General features: G+C 49.4%; 2 protein-coding genes across 2 annotated transcripts in view; both read left to right on the top strand.

Moving 5' to 3' along the window:
• Nucleotides 1–1,691: 1,691 nt before the first annotated feature.
• On the top strand, nucleotides 1,692–2,717 carry LOC117839849 (probable calcium-binding protein CML43). Its single transcript, XM_034720278.1, has one exon. It carries the CDS (start codon nucleotides 1,858–1,860, stop codon nucleotides 2,476–2,478), a length of 621 nt encoding a protein of 206 aa, XP_034576169.1. The 5' UTR covers nucleotides 1,692–1,857; the 3' UTR covers nucleotides 2,479–2,717.
• A 2,379-nt stretch (nucleotides 2,718–5,096) lies between these two features.
• Nucleotides 5,097–15,525, top strand: part of LOC117837432 (large ribosomal subunit protein eL24) — a 92,745-nt gene continuing 82,316 nt past the window's right edge. The window contains exons 1-2 of the mRNA XM_034717054.2: nucleotides 5,097–5,107; nucleotides 5,180–5,255. Of these exons, the coding sequence (XP_034572945.2) occupies nucleotides 5,097–5,107; nucleotides 5,180–5,255 (87 nt within the window). The remainder of the gene's footprint in view (nucleotides 5,108–5,179; nucleotides 5,256–15,525) is intronic.

The following is a 15,525-nucleotide window of genomic DNA, read 5'->3' as shown; positions in this document are numbered from 1 at the left end:
TGTAGCAATGCGATGAGAAGCAACTTTGTAACGAAACGGAATGTTCGCCTCCAGGCTCCAGGTCAACCGGGACCGACGAAATGAGTCGTGTCGTGATGCTGACGGTGACCGGGACCCGACCCCATTGTGCGGGGCACAACCCTGACTGGCGATCCTATCGTTGATCATCAGAAATAAAACCAAGAGATCCGAAACTCCGAGGGATTATCTGCCGGTTTCCGGCCATCCAGGAATCCGTGGACGCCATATATAGCCGCAATGCTTGACGAACGCTCACGGTCAGTACGCACTGGTAAAATACGTCTGCAACTCCCACGGCAGCGATGATGGAAGAACGAACAGCTGGAGGGAGGACGTGCCTGACTCACCGTGCACTGCGCAGCATGTACTGGTCACGTTTGGTCATTTGGAGTGCCTTTGACGCACTCGAGCTTAACGCCACGATCGAGTTTGTGTCCATTTGAAGCTTTTCTTGGATGGAGAATGGATCCGTTTGGAGCTGGAGATCAAGTAGCTAGTAAACGGCGACTCACCTGCACTCTCAAGAGAGGAAAGTTTCATGTAAGTTTCCTGCTACTGGATAACGAAAACGACTCGGCGTTTGCCGCCGCATGGATTCGTAGTTCGCAGGATTAATTCCAGAGTCACCTGTCCGTTGTGCCAAGCTGCGCCTGCCAATAATTGCAACTCGATCACCGAACCTGGAAAGTTGGGTGGAAAAGAAGACGAGGAAGTGCTCGAAGTTGCATTGCATCCCAGGCTCCCAGCAGGGCGACAACTGCGAGCTGCAAAGTAAGGCAGTGTTCTTCACGCACACCACGGCTGCCCCGTGTAGACGACGCTGTGCAGGTCAAGCGGTGGTCATGCGTTTGCGTCCGGCACCGTATCTGCTCCGATTCCAGTCCATCCCGTCCTGGACGAGCTTCAAGTCCGGAGCCAAATGGGCCGGTGGTGTTTCGAATTTCCCTGTTATTATTTCACGGTTTTCCGCTTCAGTGAGAGATGTTTTCTAAACCAGCATTTCTTTGAAACTTTAGAGCTAACAAACGAAACGTCCCGAGTCCGAGCTCATTCCGTCCTGCACTGGGAAACGACCTGATCGACGCATGCGCTAGACGGCCGTGTCGGTAATTCTTTAGAGGATTCTGCGACGACTCGTACACTAACGACACCTAACCAATTTTAAGTGGCGACTGAATGGCCAGGCTGGTATGCTGCCTGGACTCGGAACTGAACTCACCACCAGAGACTCCAGTAGCACGGTCGATTCCGTCAACGCCGAACGCGTTCCGCACAGGAGGGTTTCCTCCATCTCGTGGCCTGTTTTTCTATGCGTCGCGTCTGCGCCGCGCCGTTGGTGCAGCATCGTCGCGGCATGTACAAGTGCCTGGAAATTTCAAGCCCTGCCTACTTGGTTGGATCTACCGTAGCATCCAGTACTGTTGCTTGGTACAGAAGTAAAAGAGAGTGGAGTTAGCTAACAAATACCAGCCCAAAGTCTTGCACAGAAGCCGACAGAAATAAAGGCAGATAAGAACGCGACTTGTAAAATGGGCCCCTGCATATTCCTCGTCGGTTGCCGGGAACTTGCTCTACGTTTGCCGGCACGCGCCAGCTGATGCTGTGATGCATAACCAAAAGCTACGAAGCACAGGCTCGCCCAACTGCCCCCCCTATATATCTGTCGCAGAAGCATGTCGAGGCCACAGCCCACAGGTCCACTGTCCACACAACACTCGCATACACACACATGACACTAGCCCGTTCCATCGAGCAAAGCTGCCAAGGAGTCCAGGGATCTTCTAAACACAGGAGCAATTGATCGGCCGGCAGGGCTGCCACACGGCGCTGCGGAGCATGCTGGACCTAGTGCCGACGGTCTTCGATCAGCACGGCTGCCTCATCGTGTCGGTGTCATCTTTCCTGATCATGGTGCTCATCCAGCTCCAGCCTCTGCTCGACAATGTCAGCTCGGCGAGCAGGAGCATACGCTCGGCGTCGCTGGCGGTCGTGCGTCTCCTGGCCCGCGACGACAGCGTCGTTGTCTTGGACGACGACAGCGGCGGCGGCGGCGGCGTGGCACCCCCACGGCAGCAGCATCGGCATTGCGAGCGGTGCGCTCAGAGGGGCGCGTCGCGCTCCGACGTCGTAGCGGTCATGGATAGCCTCCGCCTGGTGTCCGGTGACGACGATGCAAAGGCGTGCGGCGGGTGCGCGGCGATGTGGGCGGCGGTGGACGACCTGCTGGAGGGCAAGGTCGCGAGCGAGGCGGAGCTGAGGGAGGCGTTCTACGTGTTCGACCGCGACGAGGACGGCTTCGTGGGCGCCGGGGAGCTCTGGAACGTGATGCGGCGGCTCGGGATGGCCGAGGGCGCGGCGCAGGAGGACTGCCGGAGGATGATCGCGGCGCACGACGCCGACGGCGACGGCAGGATCAGCTTCCGCGAGTTCAGGGCCATGATGGAGAACGCGGTTTAGTTAGCTTATAATTCCTTGCGTGTTCCAACTTCTTCGCTACTACTTTTTTCCTGGAGACGGTCAGACAGAGTGGCATGCATGGATCATACATGCTTTGTCCGTAACTAGTAGCCGTGTTAAGAGTTAGCGTGAATCGTGTTGTGTTTGTAATCTGTAAATGCTAGCCGCAGTTTGGACTCGAGCCAACAAAACAAAATGCAACTACTTTTGAATAAAAAAACTATATGTGGAATTGTAAATCTCTGGACTCTCGGGAGGGCGGCCTGCATTGTAGCATTCTCAGTAGCTTGACTGGTGTCTGAACATAGCGCGGCCGTCTTACCACTGACGACGTGCAGTCGATCTCTAGTGCTACGACGAAGCTTGAATGATCATGCACGTTAGCGCGTGCCTCGAGCCATGTCTGGAAAGCAGGGAGCCTTTTACAGTCAGCGAGTCCTCGTGACTTCATGGCTGGAAATAGCTCTCCAGTTTCTTGCCGTGCAAATGCAATCCTAATAATTTCGTTTCAAATTTTTTTTATATATTCGTTTTAAAAAATGCAATCCTAATTCCTACACCACGAGACAGCGCGCATGAGTTCGTGTTCATGATGGCTTTGGCTGGGTTCCTGTGTTCGTCGTTGCAAAACTTCTGATGCTGTCAAGGCGAGAGAAGGATGAGCGACAACACCATCGGAGCCAGGCCATCAGAATTCAGAGGGGGAGCTGGGGCCCTTCCTTTAGTCCCTGAACAAAATTAAATGGCAGTGCTCACACAGGAATCTTTGCCTGTCGGCGCCAAGCCGATCCGGCAGATCCTAAATTCTTAAACCTGTCCGGTCGTGACGTGCCACGTATGCAGAATGCAGTCGAAGTTCATGCCAGCACGAATCGGGTCGGTCGGTCGATCGGTCGGTGGGCAGCAGCCTGCAAGCGCATCCGCCGACCACTGATGCTATACGCCTGTCAGACAGGTTACAAGCGGGCAGGAGCGCACGGCCGGGGCAGCGCCGGCCCTGCCCGTGCGCCATCCGGCGAGCGTGGCTGTGACTGCAGCTGCAGGAGGCCGCGTGGACTAGACGCGACTCAGCTCAGCTCAGCTCAGCTCAACGCCGGTCGTCAGGAAAACGCGGAATCAATCGCCGCCTCCCAGCAGGCCTACAGTATGGGCCGTGACTTGCGCATTCTTGGAACCGGGGGTGGGGGGGTGGGGACTACACACAGAGCGGTCAAACAAAAATTTATTTTTTGGGTTTTGTTTTTCGCTTCATTTCGTGGGCTGGTTTCATTGTTCCTTTGATTTCGGCCTAATACTGTCACGACGCTAGCTGCTCGGCCCAAAACTTTCCTACTCATTTGACCAAGTGTCATATCCCCTGTATGTGTCTGGGGAAACTGTTGCTGAATCTGATTTCCGCAGTATCTATCTACGAACTTTGTGAAGCCAGTGACGTCTCTGCGCATGGTGGCTGAAATGCTGATTTAGGTCCCGTTTTCTTCCACTGACTTATTTTTAGCACCCGTCACATCAAATGTTTAGATACTAATTAGGAGTATTAAACGTAGACTATTTACAAAACCCATTACATAAGACGAATCTAAACGGCGAGGCGAATCTATTAAGCCTAATTAGTTCATGATTTGACAATGTGTTGCTACAGTAAACATTTGTTAATGATGGATTAATTAGGCTTAATAGATTCGTCTCGCCGTTTAGATTCGTCTTATGTAATGGGTTTTGTAAATAGTTTACGTTTAATACTCCTAATTAGTATCTAAACATTCGATGTGACACGTGCTAAAAATAAGTCACCGGAAGAAAACGCCTTAGACGGCTCAACATCTCACATCAGGCGGTCGCTTTTACAGGTACACCGGCCCACGAAGAGGTTGCCTGGCGCGCCGATCGGACGGTTCTGATCCACATCAAATCCCTGCTGAAATAGCAACGGCGGCGCGGCTACCATCTAGCTCACAAGGCGTCACCCGGGGACCTGCTGCTTCCACGGTGACGTCGGTGAGTCCAGTTCTCCGATCCTTCCTGAACTTTCTGGATCCCTGTTTGGCTGCTTGATTCTTATGTTGGATGTGCATTGTGCAGTATAAATTTGTCTTACGTTGCACGGCGATTTTAGATCATTTGTAGAAGGTAGAACCCGAGATTTGCGGGCTTAATTATACAGATTCTTGTAGGCTACGAGCGAGTGTAATTTGTTATGGTCTGGAGATGATCCGTTGTCCCGTGGCCGTGTTATTTAGCAATTAGCAGCAATACGGTCGTGATGTTTTCTACTTCTGTTACATGTGCTATGTGGATGTAATGTCTTGATAGATTAGCTTCGGTGTTAGTAAACATGCAGCGGTGCTCATTAGCATATGCCTCCTAGCTAATGTGTTATTTGATATCATGCGTCCTAGTAGTATGGATCACTTGTCCTCGCTGCTATAGATATTTGTCGTTGCTTTTATTGCTCTTGTTGTTATTCTAATGTCATCTTGAATCTCAATTTGAGGTTTTACCCTTTGTTAGTTGGATACCTTGTTGTGGGGTCTTGAATTTTACTTTACTTCTTGCAACTGTAGATTCTAATATCATTGCCTTCCTAGGAAGATTGAAGGTTTGTTAAAGCGGAGAAGATGGTTCTGAAGTATGTAGTTCTGAACTTCCTTGTCATAAAATGCAAAAACCATTACTTATTTGATAAATTGTGTCAACACAGGACAGAGCTATGCCGTTTCAGTGGTGCCAAGATATACCCAGGAAAGGGGATCAGATTCATCCGTGCCGACTCTCAGGTAATCTTTATGTTTCTAGGATACCTATAGTTTAAACTCAACAGAACCCTTTCAAATTTTGATTTAAAATCAGCCAAAACTGTCAACTCAGCCTAAAACTCGATTTTCAGCTAAGTCTAAAATCCCAGCATTCCCACAAACTTCGAGACCAAATATCTCTCAATTTAGCTCGAATTTGTGCCTAGTGACTTTCTAGAACTTTTAGAGGGTAGTTTGAACTACAAGTGTTACATTGGGAGATATGCAACTTCATTTGAATTTTTCCGAGAAAAACGCGCCTAGACCTCGGCTCCTCGCACGCTTGCACGTTCGTCCGCGACGCTAGAGCGCGCGCTCCGCGACACCTAGAGCGCCGCCGCCGCTTGGTGTTGCTCCACTGATGAGCTCGCCTCGCCCAACCACGGCCACGATGAGACAGGACGAGGGCAAGCTGCCCAGTCCTGCACCGTGCTTATCCTCTCCCCCTGGCACGGTATCTCCTTCGCCCACTCCGTGCCTTGCCCACACTTGCCCGCGGATGCCATCGCCCACCATGACATCGCTGGCCATGGGCCGAGCTCCCTCCGCCAACCGGCACCTTGGACATGACCCAACAGTGCCGCAGCTCGCCAATCCCTTTGCACGGCAAAGCCGCTCTAGGGCGCTTCCTATCTCCCCAGGCCAATCGCCAGGAGATTCTCCTCAAAGCTCTGTGCTATGCAGCCAATGGCACGCCGCGAAGCTCCACTAATGCCCGGCTGCCGGCTGCCCTGTCCTTCTCCCTCCGCTCCCCTCCGGTCCCATCCGCTAGCGCCAGAACCCCTGCCTCACTCCCCCGCTTCGCCCTAGCCTCATAAAAGGAGCAAATGCATTGCAAGAGACGCTCCCTGCGCCATTCCCCTCCACCCGCTCCTCTGCTTCCAACGCCGGCGAGCGAGCCCGCCATGGAGCTCCCTGCTCCGCGTTGCCCTGTAACAACTCTAGATAAGCTAAACTTGGTTAAGCTCAAATAAGTTGCTTAGACACTAATCTAGCAAGTGAAAAGTCAATTTTGCCGTTAATTAGCGCAAAAAGAGGATTAATACAAAACTTGAATTTTTATATAAGAACTTAAAATTTTGTTAAACTAAAACTTGTAGAGTTTTACCTTTTTAACAACTTTTCTTATTAACACTTTGTTGGATTGAAGTGGAAGAGGTTCAAAAACTAAAATCAAATCTAGAGCAAATCAAAGTTCCTTTAAAAACTCAGTGTTGAAACCAGAATTGATTAAGGTTCTTTGGCAATTTGTAATTTAAATTCTAGACCAGATTTTAGGGTAGGGTTTTTAACAAAGTTGTAGATTAAAACCTGGTTGGTTAGACCAGTGCGGTGGTACTTGATGACATCGCTATCCTCGACACCAGCGAGCTTGTTGCGGTTCTCGAAGAAGCAATTGGTGTACTTTCGAAGAGTCTTTTTTCTTCTAGCGGATGCGGCCGAGGTTGTCGGTGTTGCCAGGCCGGCGTAGGTAGCCTGGCAGTTTTGGGTAAAGGCTCTAGAGAGCTGACACCACGAGTCAATGCTACCTGGCTTGAGGTTTTCCAACCACAGGAGGGGCGCAGGGCCCATGACCACTGGGAAGTAGGCGGCCATCTAGTCGTAGGTGCCGCCTGCAGCCTTAACCGCGGTGCTGTAGGTCCTTAGCCAGATGCTAGGGTCAGAGCGGCCATCGTACTTGTTGATGGCCGGCTTGAAGGTTCCGGGCCATTCCACAACTTTCAGTCGCTCGGTGAAGGCGGCGAAGCCATCGATCGCCATGTCTTCACCGTCATCAAGGTTGTAGGCGACCGGTTACACCCGGAGGCGGTCGTCGTTGCCATGCTTGGGGTGGGCGTAGGCATTTTCTGGCATGCCATGTTGGTAGTCGTAGTCAGTGCGGTGACGCAGTTCTTCTTCATGGCGTTTGCGATCCTATGCTTCTACGTCGCGAGGGATCCTGTTTATGGCCCCGAGGGCACCGTAATCATGATCATACTCGGTGCAACGATGGAGCTTGGATTCCTCGCGCTCGTGGTGTCGTTTGTTTAGGTCGTCGCGTACGTCGCGCCCCTCGCGCCCATTGCGGAGTTGTTCCCGAAGGTCGGGCTGGCGGTCCCCTCTACCGCGGTTACGCTGGTCATTGCGGTTGCTGCGGTAAGGAGGTGGGTCAGCTCCGTTGACCGGTCGATTTGCATCATTGGATGGTGGGCTGGCATTGTTGGCCGGGCGATTTGCATCGTTGGACGGTGGGTTGGCGCTGTTGACATTTTGTTCCACCTCCTCCTCGCAGACGGGGTCTAGCTGACCTCCTGCATGGTTCCGCGGTTGCCATGATGATGGCCAGATCTGCTACGAGCAGTCCGGCTTCGGGAGTGCCGGGTTGATGTGGATCTGGATCCAGACGACCGGCTGCACGCTTGGTCCTCGAGCTGGGCGTTGGCGGTGCGAATACGGGCATGGAGCCGGCGAGTGGCATTGGTTTCCGGAAGGTGATCTGATTCAGCGAAGACTGCCCCAAGGTTGGCTTAGGGGGTGTTGAAAACATCGTGGCCAGCATTCTCGAAGTCCCTTTGCAGGTCCCGAGCACACAGAGGGCACCGGCGTCATCTGCGGTCGTGATCGCGGTGAGCTTCGGCATCGCCTCCTTCTGGGGGAAGCTGGCGTTCTTGATCTACGCCAGGCGCGTCGTTGCCCGTGGGGGGCAGCTATCGATCGAGACCATGTTGTTGCGGCTGGGCCTACTGCGTGGCGTTGGCCTGCTCCTGCTGTCGGCGGCATGCACGGTTGGCATTTAGTTGTTCACGCCGTCCTTCTGCCAACTTGATTTCGCCATCCACGGGTGGATCGTCGGCGAAGACCACGATGGTTTCGCGATCTGGTGTGGTGGAGTAGTTGTCGCCCTCTTCCATGTAAGAGTTTGGGGTTAAGGTGATGCGAGGCACCTGGAACACACCATAGTCCGGGAACTAGGGGGGTTCTGGTGTTCCTTCAGATCAGATCTAAAACAGGTTGGGCAGCCGTGCGGAGAACGAGCTGGCCAAGTTCTTTAGGCTGAAGGGAGCGCGGGGCGGACCCTGCGCCGACCTGGTAGGACACAGTGCCTCTTCAAGAGGCTGATAGACTCCGCGATGGCACTGCTGATGCGATATTGTCCCGCGATCAGATCACTAGGTGTGGGTGGGCGGGTTCTCGGGAGGAGGTTGGGAATCCCCGTGGTGAGAGTGAGTCTGCCGACCTGCTGAGACAGCAAGGTGACAACAGTCGGCTGGAGAGCCGGTTCCTCCAACGCAGATCCATCGGACGTGGGGTCGGTGGAGAGTGCTAGGTTGACGGCCGGAGCGGCGGCATCCACTGGCATCGTGCCAAAGCGAATGTTGATGGGGTTGGCGATGAAGTCCTTCATGCCATTGGGGAAGACGACGCCGGTGCCATATGCCATCGAGCTGCACCGAGATCTCACGATCTCCCCTACCTGGCGCACCAACTGTCGAATTTAGTAGCCCGACAGTCCACTAGGAGGTTACCTAGGTGGTAGATTTGTAGGAGAGGGGATCGCGAGATCAAGAACATGAGTCAGTTCTCTACTAGTGAGGTGTCGGCTGATCTGCGCTCCTGCAGGTAGTAATATTTGTTCCATGTGGCCATGTAAATGAATCTAGGCAGAGAGATAAGGAATATACAAAACTACAATCAATATTGCTTCCTTTTATTCAAGACAGTGGCATCACGGCTTGCTTTAGAGCCTTCCTGCATCCAGACTACGTTTAGAGATATGCTTTGCCTGCGCCTAATTATCTACCGTTTGTTGTGGCTGTAGTTTTGCTATGCCGGAGATGGAGTTGGTGGGCTTTCCACGTCCTTGCGCGAGGCGTCCGAGATGAGCAGGTTCACGTTTTTCATACTAACCGTATCTATTGTTCTACATAGATTCTGTAACTTGAGATGACTGGTATTGGAATTTGGGATCAGAGTATTTGTTTAGCACTGCATTTTCTCTGGTGTATAGGACTGCTCTAGGGACTATTTTTTTCTTTCTCGTGTGATATCTGTGGTATTTCTTAGCTTGGAGCACAGTGATTCCTATATTTTCATCTCCTTTGTGCTAGAACATGGCAGGTCCCTTTGCTTTAACTTGACAAATTCGATCCATATAAACAATGTTTCAGTCAGTAGGGTAAAGAATTAGAATGAATGTGCAGAAATTAGAATGAATGTGCAGCGCAGTTCTGACTTAGGTTAATTGCTAACACTTAAATTTTATCAAGACATCGTGTAATGGTCTGTTTCTTTACTGCTTTAAAGGATGCCTGAACCATAATGATATCTTACTTTTTCTTGCCACATGCTGTATATGTGCACCTGAGGCAGGTAAACAATGAATCTTATTTTGAGAATCTTTCTTGCCTGCATATCTTTTGTTGATTGGGATTCCTACTGTTACATCAAGGTTCCTTCATTCACAAACAATATAGCAATGGCTCTTCTGGAAGATATATGCATCTTCTGCTTGCTGCACTTATTGCTATTTATTGACGATATTTATCCTCAAGTTGTAGATTGATGGTCTCTGGGAGCACAGGAAGAAAAGTGGACTTGCAAAGAAGATTGAGCTGGTTATTTCTTCCCCTTTGCAGGATAAACGTTATACAACGTTATGTTATTATTTCGTTTAGTTTGTGGTGTTGTGCAAATTCCAGTTGGTAGACTGAGAGGATCATTGGGATGCCACAGCGACATGATCTGCACACGAAGCTTGGAGTTTGGAGAGTAACCTCTAAATCCATATTAATTTGCAACTTGGCTTAAGCGAAGTTATCTAGAGAGCCTATTTTGGCGCTTTGACCTGATAAGGTATACTGGTCCTGATATGAAATTTAGGAGGCCCCATGCATCGCACTTTACCATGCTTCATGAGCAGCAATGCTGTCCGGCTGAACTTTGGAAACTAATTAATTATCAGTCTTGCTTTGTTTTGTTTTCTATTACTTCTATGCAGAATGTATGGAAACTAATATTCCCTCCTATCTGGCTGAATTCTTCCAATTGTAAGTTACATTTCTTTTATATGACAGCAATAATTTTATTTATGCTTAACATATAATTTTTTGTTGTTGTAGGTTCACGTGTCATGGAGGAAGGGGGTGTTTGGGAGGGGGTGCTAAACTTTAGGCCCCCATCTTAGCCAGATTTTAGCCCCTTCCTCCCAAACAGAAGGGTTAAAATAGGGGGGCTAAACTTTAGCCCCCCAAAAATCCATTAGCTCCTCCAAGGGGTGCTAAAATGGGCTAAAGGGGCTAAAAATGGCCCCCCTTATCTAAAATTCCACCCATTACCCCACCCATTGCCCCTCCCGCACCCCCTTCTCTCTCCTCCGCTCGGCACCCTGCCGCACTTCGCCTTCGCCTCGCCGGCGAGGGAGCGAAATGGACGGGTCGGCGCGGCGTCGCAGCCGGCAGCAGTGGCGCCATGGGCGCAGAGGAGGAGTAGGGCGCGAGCAGCACAGGGAGAAGTGCTGCAATTTTCGTCAGGAAGAAGTGGAGGAGGGGTAGAGGAGAGGAGAGAAAATAGGGGTAAATGGGTCTTTTGTAAACACATGTGCTAAAATTTAGCCTCCCACCCAAACATCCCAAAGGGCTAAAGTTTAGTACTCTATTTGAGGGGGCTGAAGTTTAGCACTCTATTTGAGGGGGCTAAACTTTAGCCCCTTCCTCCCAAACAGGACCGAAGCAATGCATAACTGATTCTAAAGAAGGAAGGCTATGGTGCATACCTTTTCTTACTATGTGCAATATTAAAAAGTTATGGGGAGAATTAGAATAATCTTCACTTCCTTGGTGCAATAAACTTTATTTGCTAGATAAAGGTCTTGGAATTATAGTTTTGTAAATGTATATGTTTTTCTGGTAACTATATGAACATGATTGGCATTTTATCGCACCATGAAAATTCATGTTCATGAGTTGACAATTATAATAGGGTGTGCATGCATCTACCATTTGAGGTGGATGGAACAAGTGATTGTTGCTCTTATGTTTACTTACTAGTAGAAATGCCCGTGCGTTGCTACGGGTCCTTACTTGCTCTCACGTTATTATTTGCTTGTTTCTAATATATTAGTTTCGCTTCACAATATGTTGGTGCGTTGTCCCTAGTAGTCCTCCTTTTGCAAGTATAGTAGTAGAAGACATTTGTGGGTGGTTTGGTGCTATCTGTTTATTACGTGGGACCCACACATGGAACTCGTGCGTTCCGACGGAAGCGGGAGCGGGCAGCTCTGAGTGGCGTACCACCATTCGGAGTCCCATTACCGCGGTAGAAGGCGACCTACGATGGGAGCGGCGTCAAGATGTATGACGACGCAACTGTTGTTGGGCTCCGTAAATAGAAACAAAGCTAAGGATGAGAACGATTAAGTTTGAAGGCTGTATTTTTTTTAATACAAACTTTTACATACGATCTCGGATGAATACAAACTTTATATCAAAATTTTAGAGCTCGATGAGATTTTATAAACTTTGGAGTTGACAACTTTTTCATTCGAGATCGTTTAGTAGTCCAAAAATGTGTTATAAGTTCAGAAAAGAAACACATTTACCACGTCACCACACTTTAATATTATAGCAAAATGCCCGTGCATTGCTATAGTAAAAGATTAATTGTGTTTTTCAAACTAATGACATTGTGCGCGCATTGTGTTTTTCAAAGGAGACCTTTAGTCTCGATTGGTATTTCCAATCTGGACAAAATACCCCGTTCATCTCCAAAAGTTTTCGTGTGTGTGGGTGGTGATCAGATGTGAGACTTCCAACCTGGACAAAATGTCCCGTTCATCTCCACAAGTTTTCGTGTGTGGGTGGTGATCAGATGTGAAACTGTGGTTTCAGCCAACCAACTTACAGTTCGTGTTGGTTCTATCTTTTTTCTTCTTCTTTGTTTTGTGGTCATTTTGTTTCGGTTACGTGGTTTACCCAGTGGATATGGTATGATATAAGATGAGATTATGTTTCAGTTAAAGTATAGTTTGAAGGTCTTGAGTACCTCAATTTTTGTCCATGTAGTACAAGCATAATATACCGTACCAGGCAACCATTCCAATTTTTAATATTAGAGTATATAAGGATTATATAAGCAAACCCGCAACATAGTGGACAACTGTATAAGCGATTTTTAAGGTTCCTTCATTCCTCCCATCCACTCCCACCACCCGCACATCAGGCGCACCTTGCACACCTCCCATCCACTCCCACCGCCCGCACACCATGCGCACCCCACACACCAGGCTCCCCGCCGCCGGCTCCCCGCCGCCGGCTCCCCTGCTCCGCCGCCACCTCTCCGCTGCCCACCCTCGCTCCCCGCCGCCCGGCTCCCCCGCTCCCCCGCCGCCGCCTGCTCCCGCCGGATCCCACTAACACATCCGCAGCTACAGATTCTCTCTCATGCAAAGGTACATTGTCAATGCACTCCCTGTCAGAAGATTTTTTGGCCGCAAAAGAAACATTGGACCCATATGCAGTCCGGATGAGGGATTTCGCAGAGATTTTCTCCACTCTGTTTGCATATTCAAGGCCATGGGTAGCTACTACTGATGCTACCCCTAGCATATCAAGAGAAGCAGCATTTGCCTCGGGATTCCATTTCTTCCCAGATTTTGCTCCGAGAAAATTGCTAGCAGGTTGTTGTTGACGAAGGTCCAAAACTTTCTTGACTTCTCGGAAACTGTCTGATTTATGATGCTTGTAGTAGAACTCAACACAGTCGGCAGTAGTTTTGTGCATAAGGAAACTGGAGATCTTGGAGAAATTCTTACCAAATTTAGCAAACATCTCCATAAATATTTCCTTATCTTCTTGTGTCCATGGATTTATCATTACCCGCTCCTTCTCGACTAAAACAGGGTCATCAACCAAGCCATTCTTGCTGACAAACCTTGAGCGTTCCTTCTCTCTCTCATCTATAATCAGGGCTGGCATTTTCAAGTAGTTTCTGCAGCGCTTAATCAAAAATTCTGAAAATAACTTGCTTGCAACATCTGACATTTCTGCAGTCGAGAATGTACTTAAATTACCAGCTGCAATAAAAGAAGGAATAGGTCAATACGGTCTCAAAGGACAAAAGCATGTGATGGAAGCTAGGATATAAAACCCATTCATATAAATTACGAAAGCAAAAGGAACTACCAGAAATAGAGAAGCAATCTACAAAAAAATATCAATACAAACAAGTGCAACTAAGAATTCAGTACATAAATGCTTGGGTTTAAAAATAAAATTGAACTTAAAACACATAATTTTCATCACAGCAATAAATAAACATATAAAGTTCAATGTTTTGTTTTTGTACTCCTGAACCGTACAGTTTCCACCTGTCATAGCAGTGCCAGCCAACACTTTGGCTACCGCATAGAAACATGTCACTCTGTAAAGACTTCCCACAAAAAAATCTTATACTATCACATGCATGACACCGTTAAAAGATAGCTAACATGAACCTGAAAACTTGTTAAACAGGAATTGATATTTTAAAACAGGGGTTGATAACTGATAAACCAAACATGAAAGGAAGAATATTTCCACACCCATTCTCTCTAGACCTGATGTTCACTGGAGTAAAATTAGTTTTGTAGATTATAACGATGTTAAGGTTTTTTCTCATACATGTTTCACTTCACCTAATTTACTTGGGAAATAAGGAGCAAGTATCATGCTGTCAAGACTACAAATACAAACCAGTAAGAAGTAATATCTAATTCGTCAAGCTAATTAGCTCAAAATGAAAATAATCCTTGTAAGTTTCTAAACAATCTATCATCACAATTCACAAGCTGAGCAGGAGTTAACATCGTATGAGAACTAATAAAAGCTCAAGCAGGAGCAATACATAACAACTTAAATGATGATTAAGTTAAAACTTTTAGATAGAAGGAGAACTGACCAGGCATGGCCGCGTTGCCTCTGAGATCCAATATGCGATGTCCGGTTGCTCTGATCAATGCGCTTGTTAAGACTTTGAGTGTTGTTTCTTTGCAGAAAGTAGTCGCAGATCCTCTTTCCACAAGTGACGATATTGCCTTGAACTTTAAGGTAAGAGAATCTGCTCCTTCAATCTGACTTGATGCCAATAAATCAAGGTGAGGTGTATCAGGAGGCAACGATTTAAATAGCGATTCATTCATTACTTTGGCTATATTATTATTGGCAGATGTAACTGAACCGAATAAGCTATACTTATGATCATGGTCTGAGCATTGCGTCACTGGTAGGTCATCACTGATTTCTGTTTTGATGGAATCAGAATTAACATGGCATGAAGAAGTTTCCAACCTATCATTGTGCATATCATTTTGAGACCCAGCTCCTTCAGAAGCTTTCAAATGGGCTAAGATCAGCAGCGGCACAAGACCGGAACCTCTGCAACTCCTGGAGATACAGCACTCTTCTGAGGAAAGTGTTTTAGCATTACGAACTGGAGCTGGCTCGATTTCCATCATATCAGCACCTTTGACATCACAATCCTGCACCACAGGTGTGGCTTGGGAGATGGAATGAGCTCCCCCGGTTCAAAGTTTGCAAAGCGTCCCCGTCGCGCCGCCCTCCGCCAGCGCCGGCTCCAGCGCCGGCGGCGGCGCCCTCGACCCCCGCGCCGCCGCGCCGCTCATCCTCAAGGCCCTCACCCTCGACCTCCAGGGCCACCGCCTCCCCAGCGCTGCGCGCCCTAGACGCCGCCCTCGCCCCGCCGCCGCTGGGCTCGACCAGGCCGCCGCAGATCCGCTTCTTTTTCTCTGTTTAAGAGACATTACCCGTATCCGCATCCCGAATTTTAAGCCCGCGATTTCGGGTGTAAATTGGCGAGGTGGGATTATACCTGGGTGAGCGGCTTGCAATCCCCGCCGCCTCCAGGCACGCGACGCTGCGGCCGCCACTCCATCTCCGTCTCGGCCCTCCTCCGCTTCCTCACACTCCGCCGCCATCGACCCCCCTCCGATTCTTCCTCCGCCACCTTCGCACCCGCCGACCGCCGCTCCACCATCCCTTGATTGACCCGACGGACGGCGACTGTGAGGTGCAGGCGGCGCCCCCGCTAGGGGTCCGATGAGGCCGCTGGGGAGGACTGCACCGCCGACCTCCCTGAGGAGCTCCTTGCCCTCGTCTTCAGCCTCCTCAGCTCCGGTGACCACAAGCGCTGCTCCCTCATCCGGCGCCAGATCCGTCGCCGCCTCCAGTGCCTCATTTGCCGAGGTGGGGAGGGGAGAGGACCTCCCTTCACACTCTCC

This window comes from Setaria viridis, chromosome 9, assembly GCF_005286985.2.
Source record: "Setaria viridis chromosome 9, Setaria_viridis_v4.0, whole genome shotgun sequence".
In the NCBI taxonomy this organism is placed as follows: Eukaryota; Viridiplantae; Streptophyta; class Magnoliopsida; order Poales; family Poaceae; genus Setaria; species Setaria viridis.
Note: the sequence above shows the minus strand (reverse complement) of the source record. Positions and strands in the feature narration are given on the sequence as shown.

What these genes read in the sequence shown, in the direction of transcription:
- LOC117839849 (XM_034720278.1), top strand. Translation starts at nt 1,858, where the DNA reads ATGCTGGACCTAGTGCCGACGGTCTTCGATCAGCACGGCTGCCTCATC.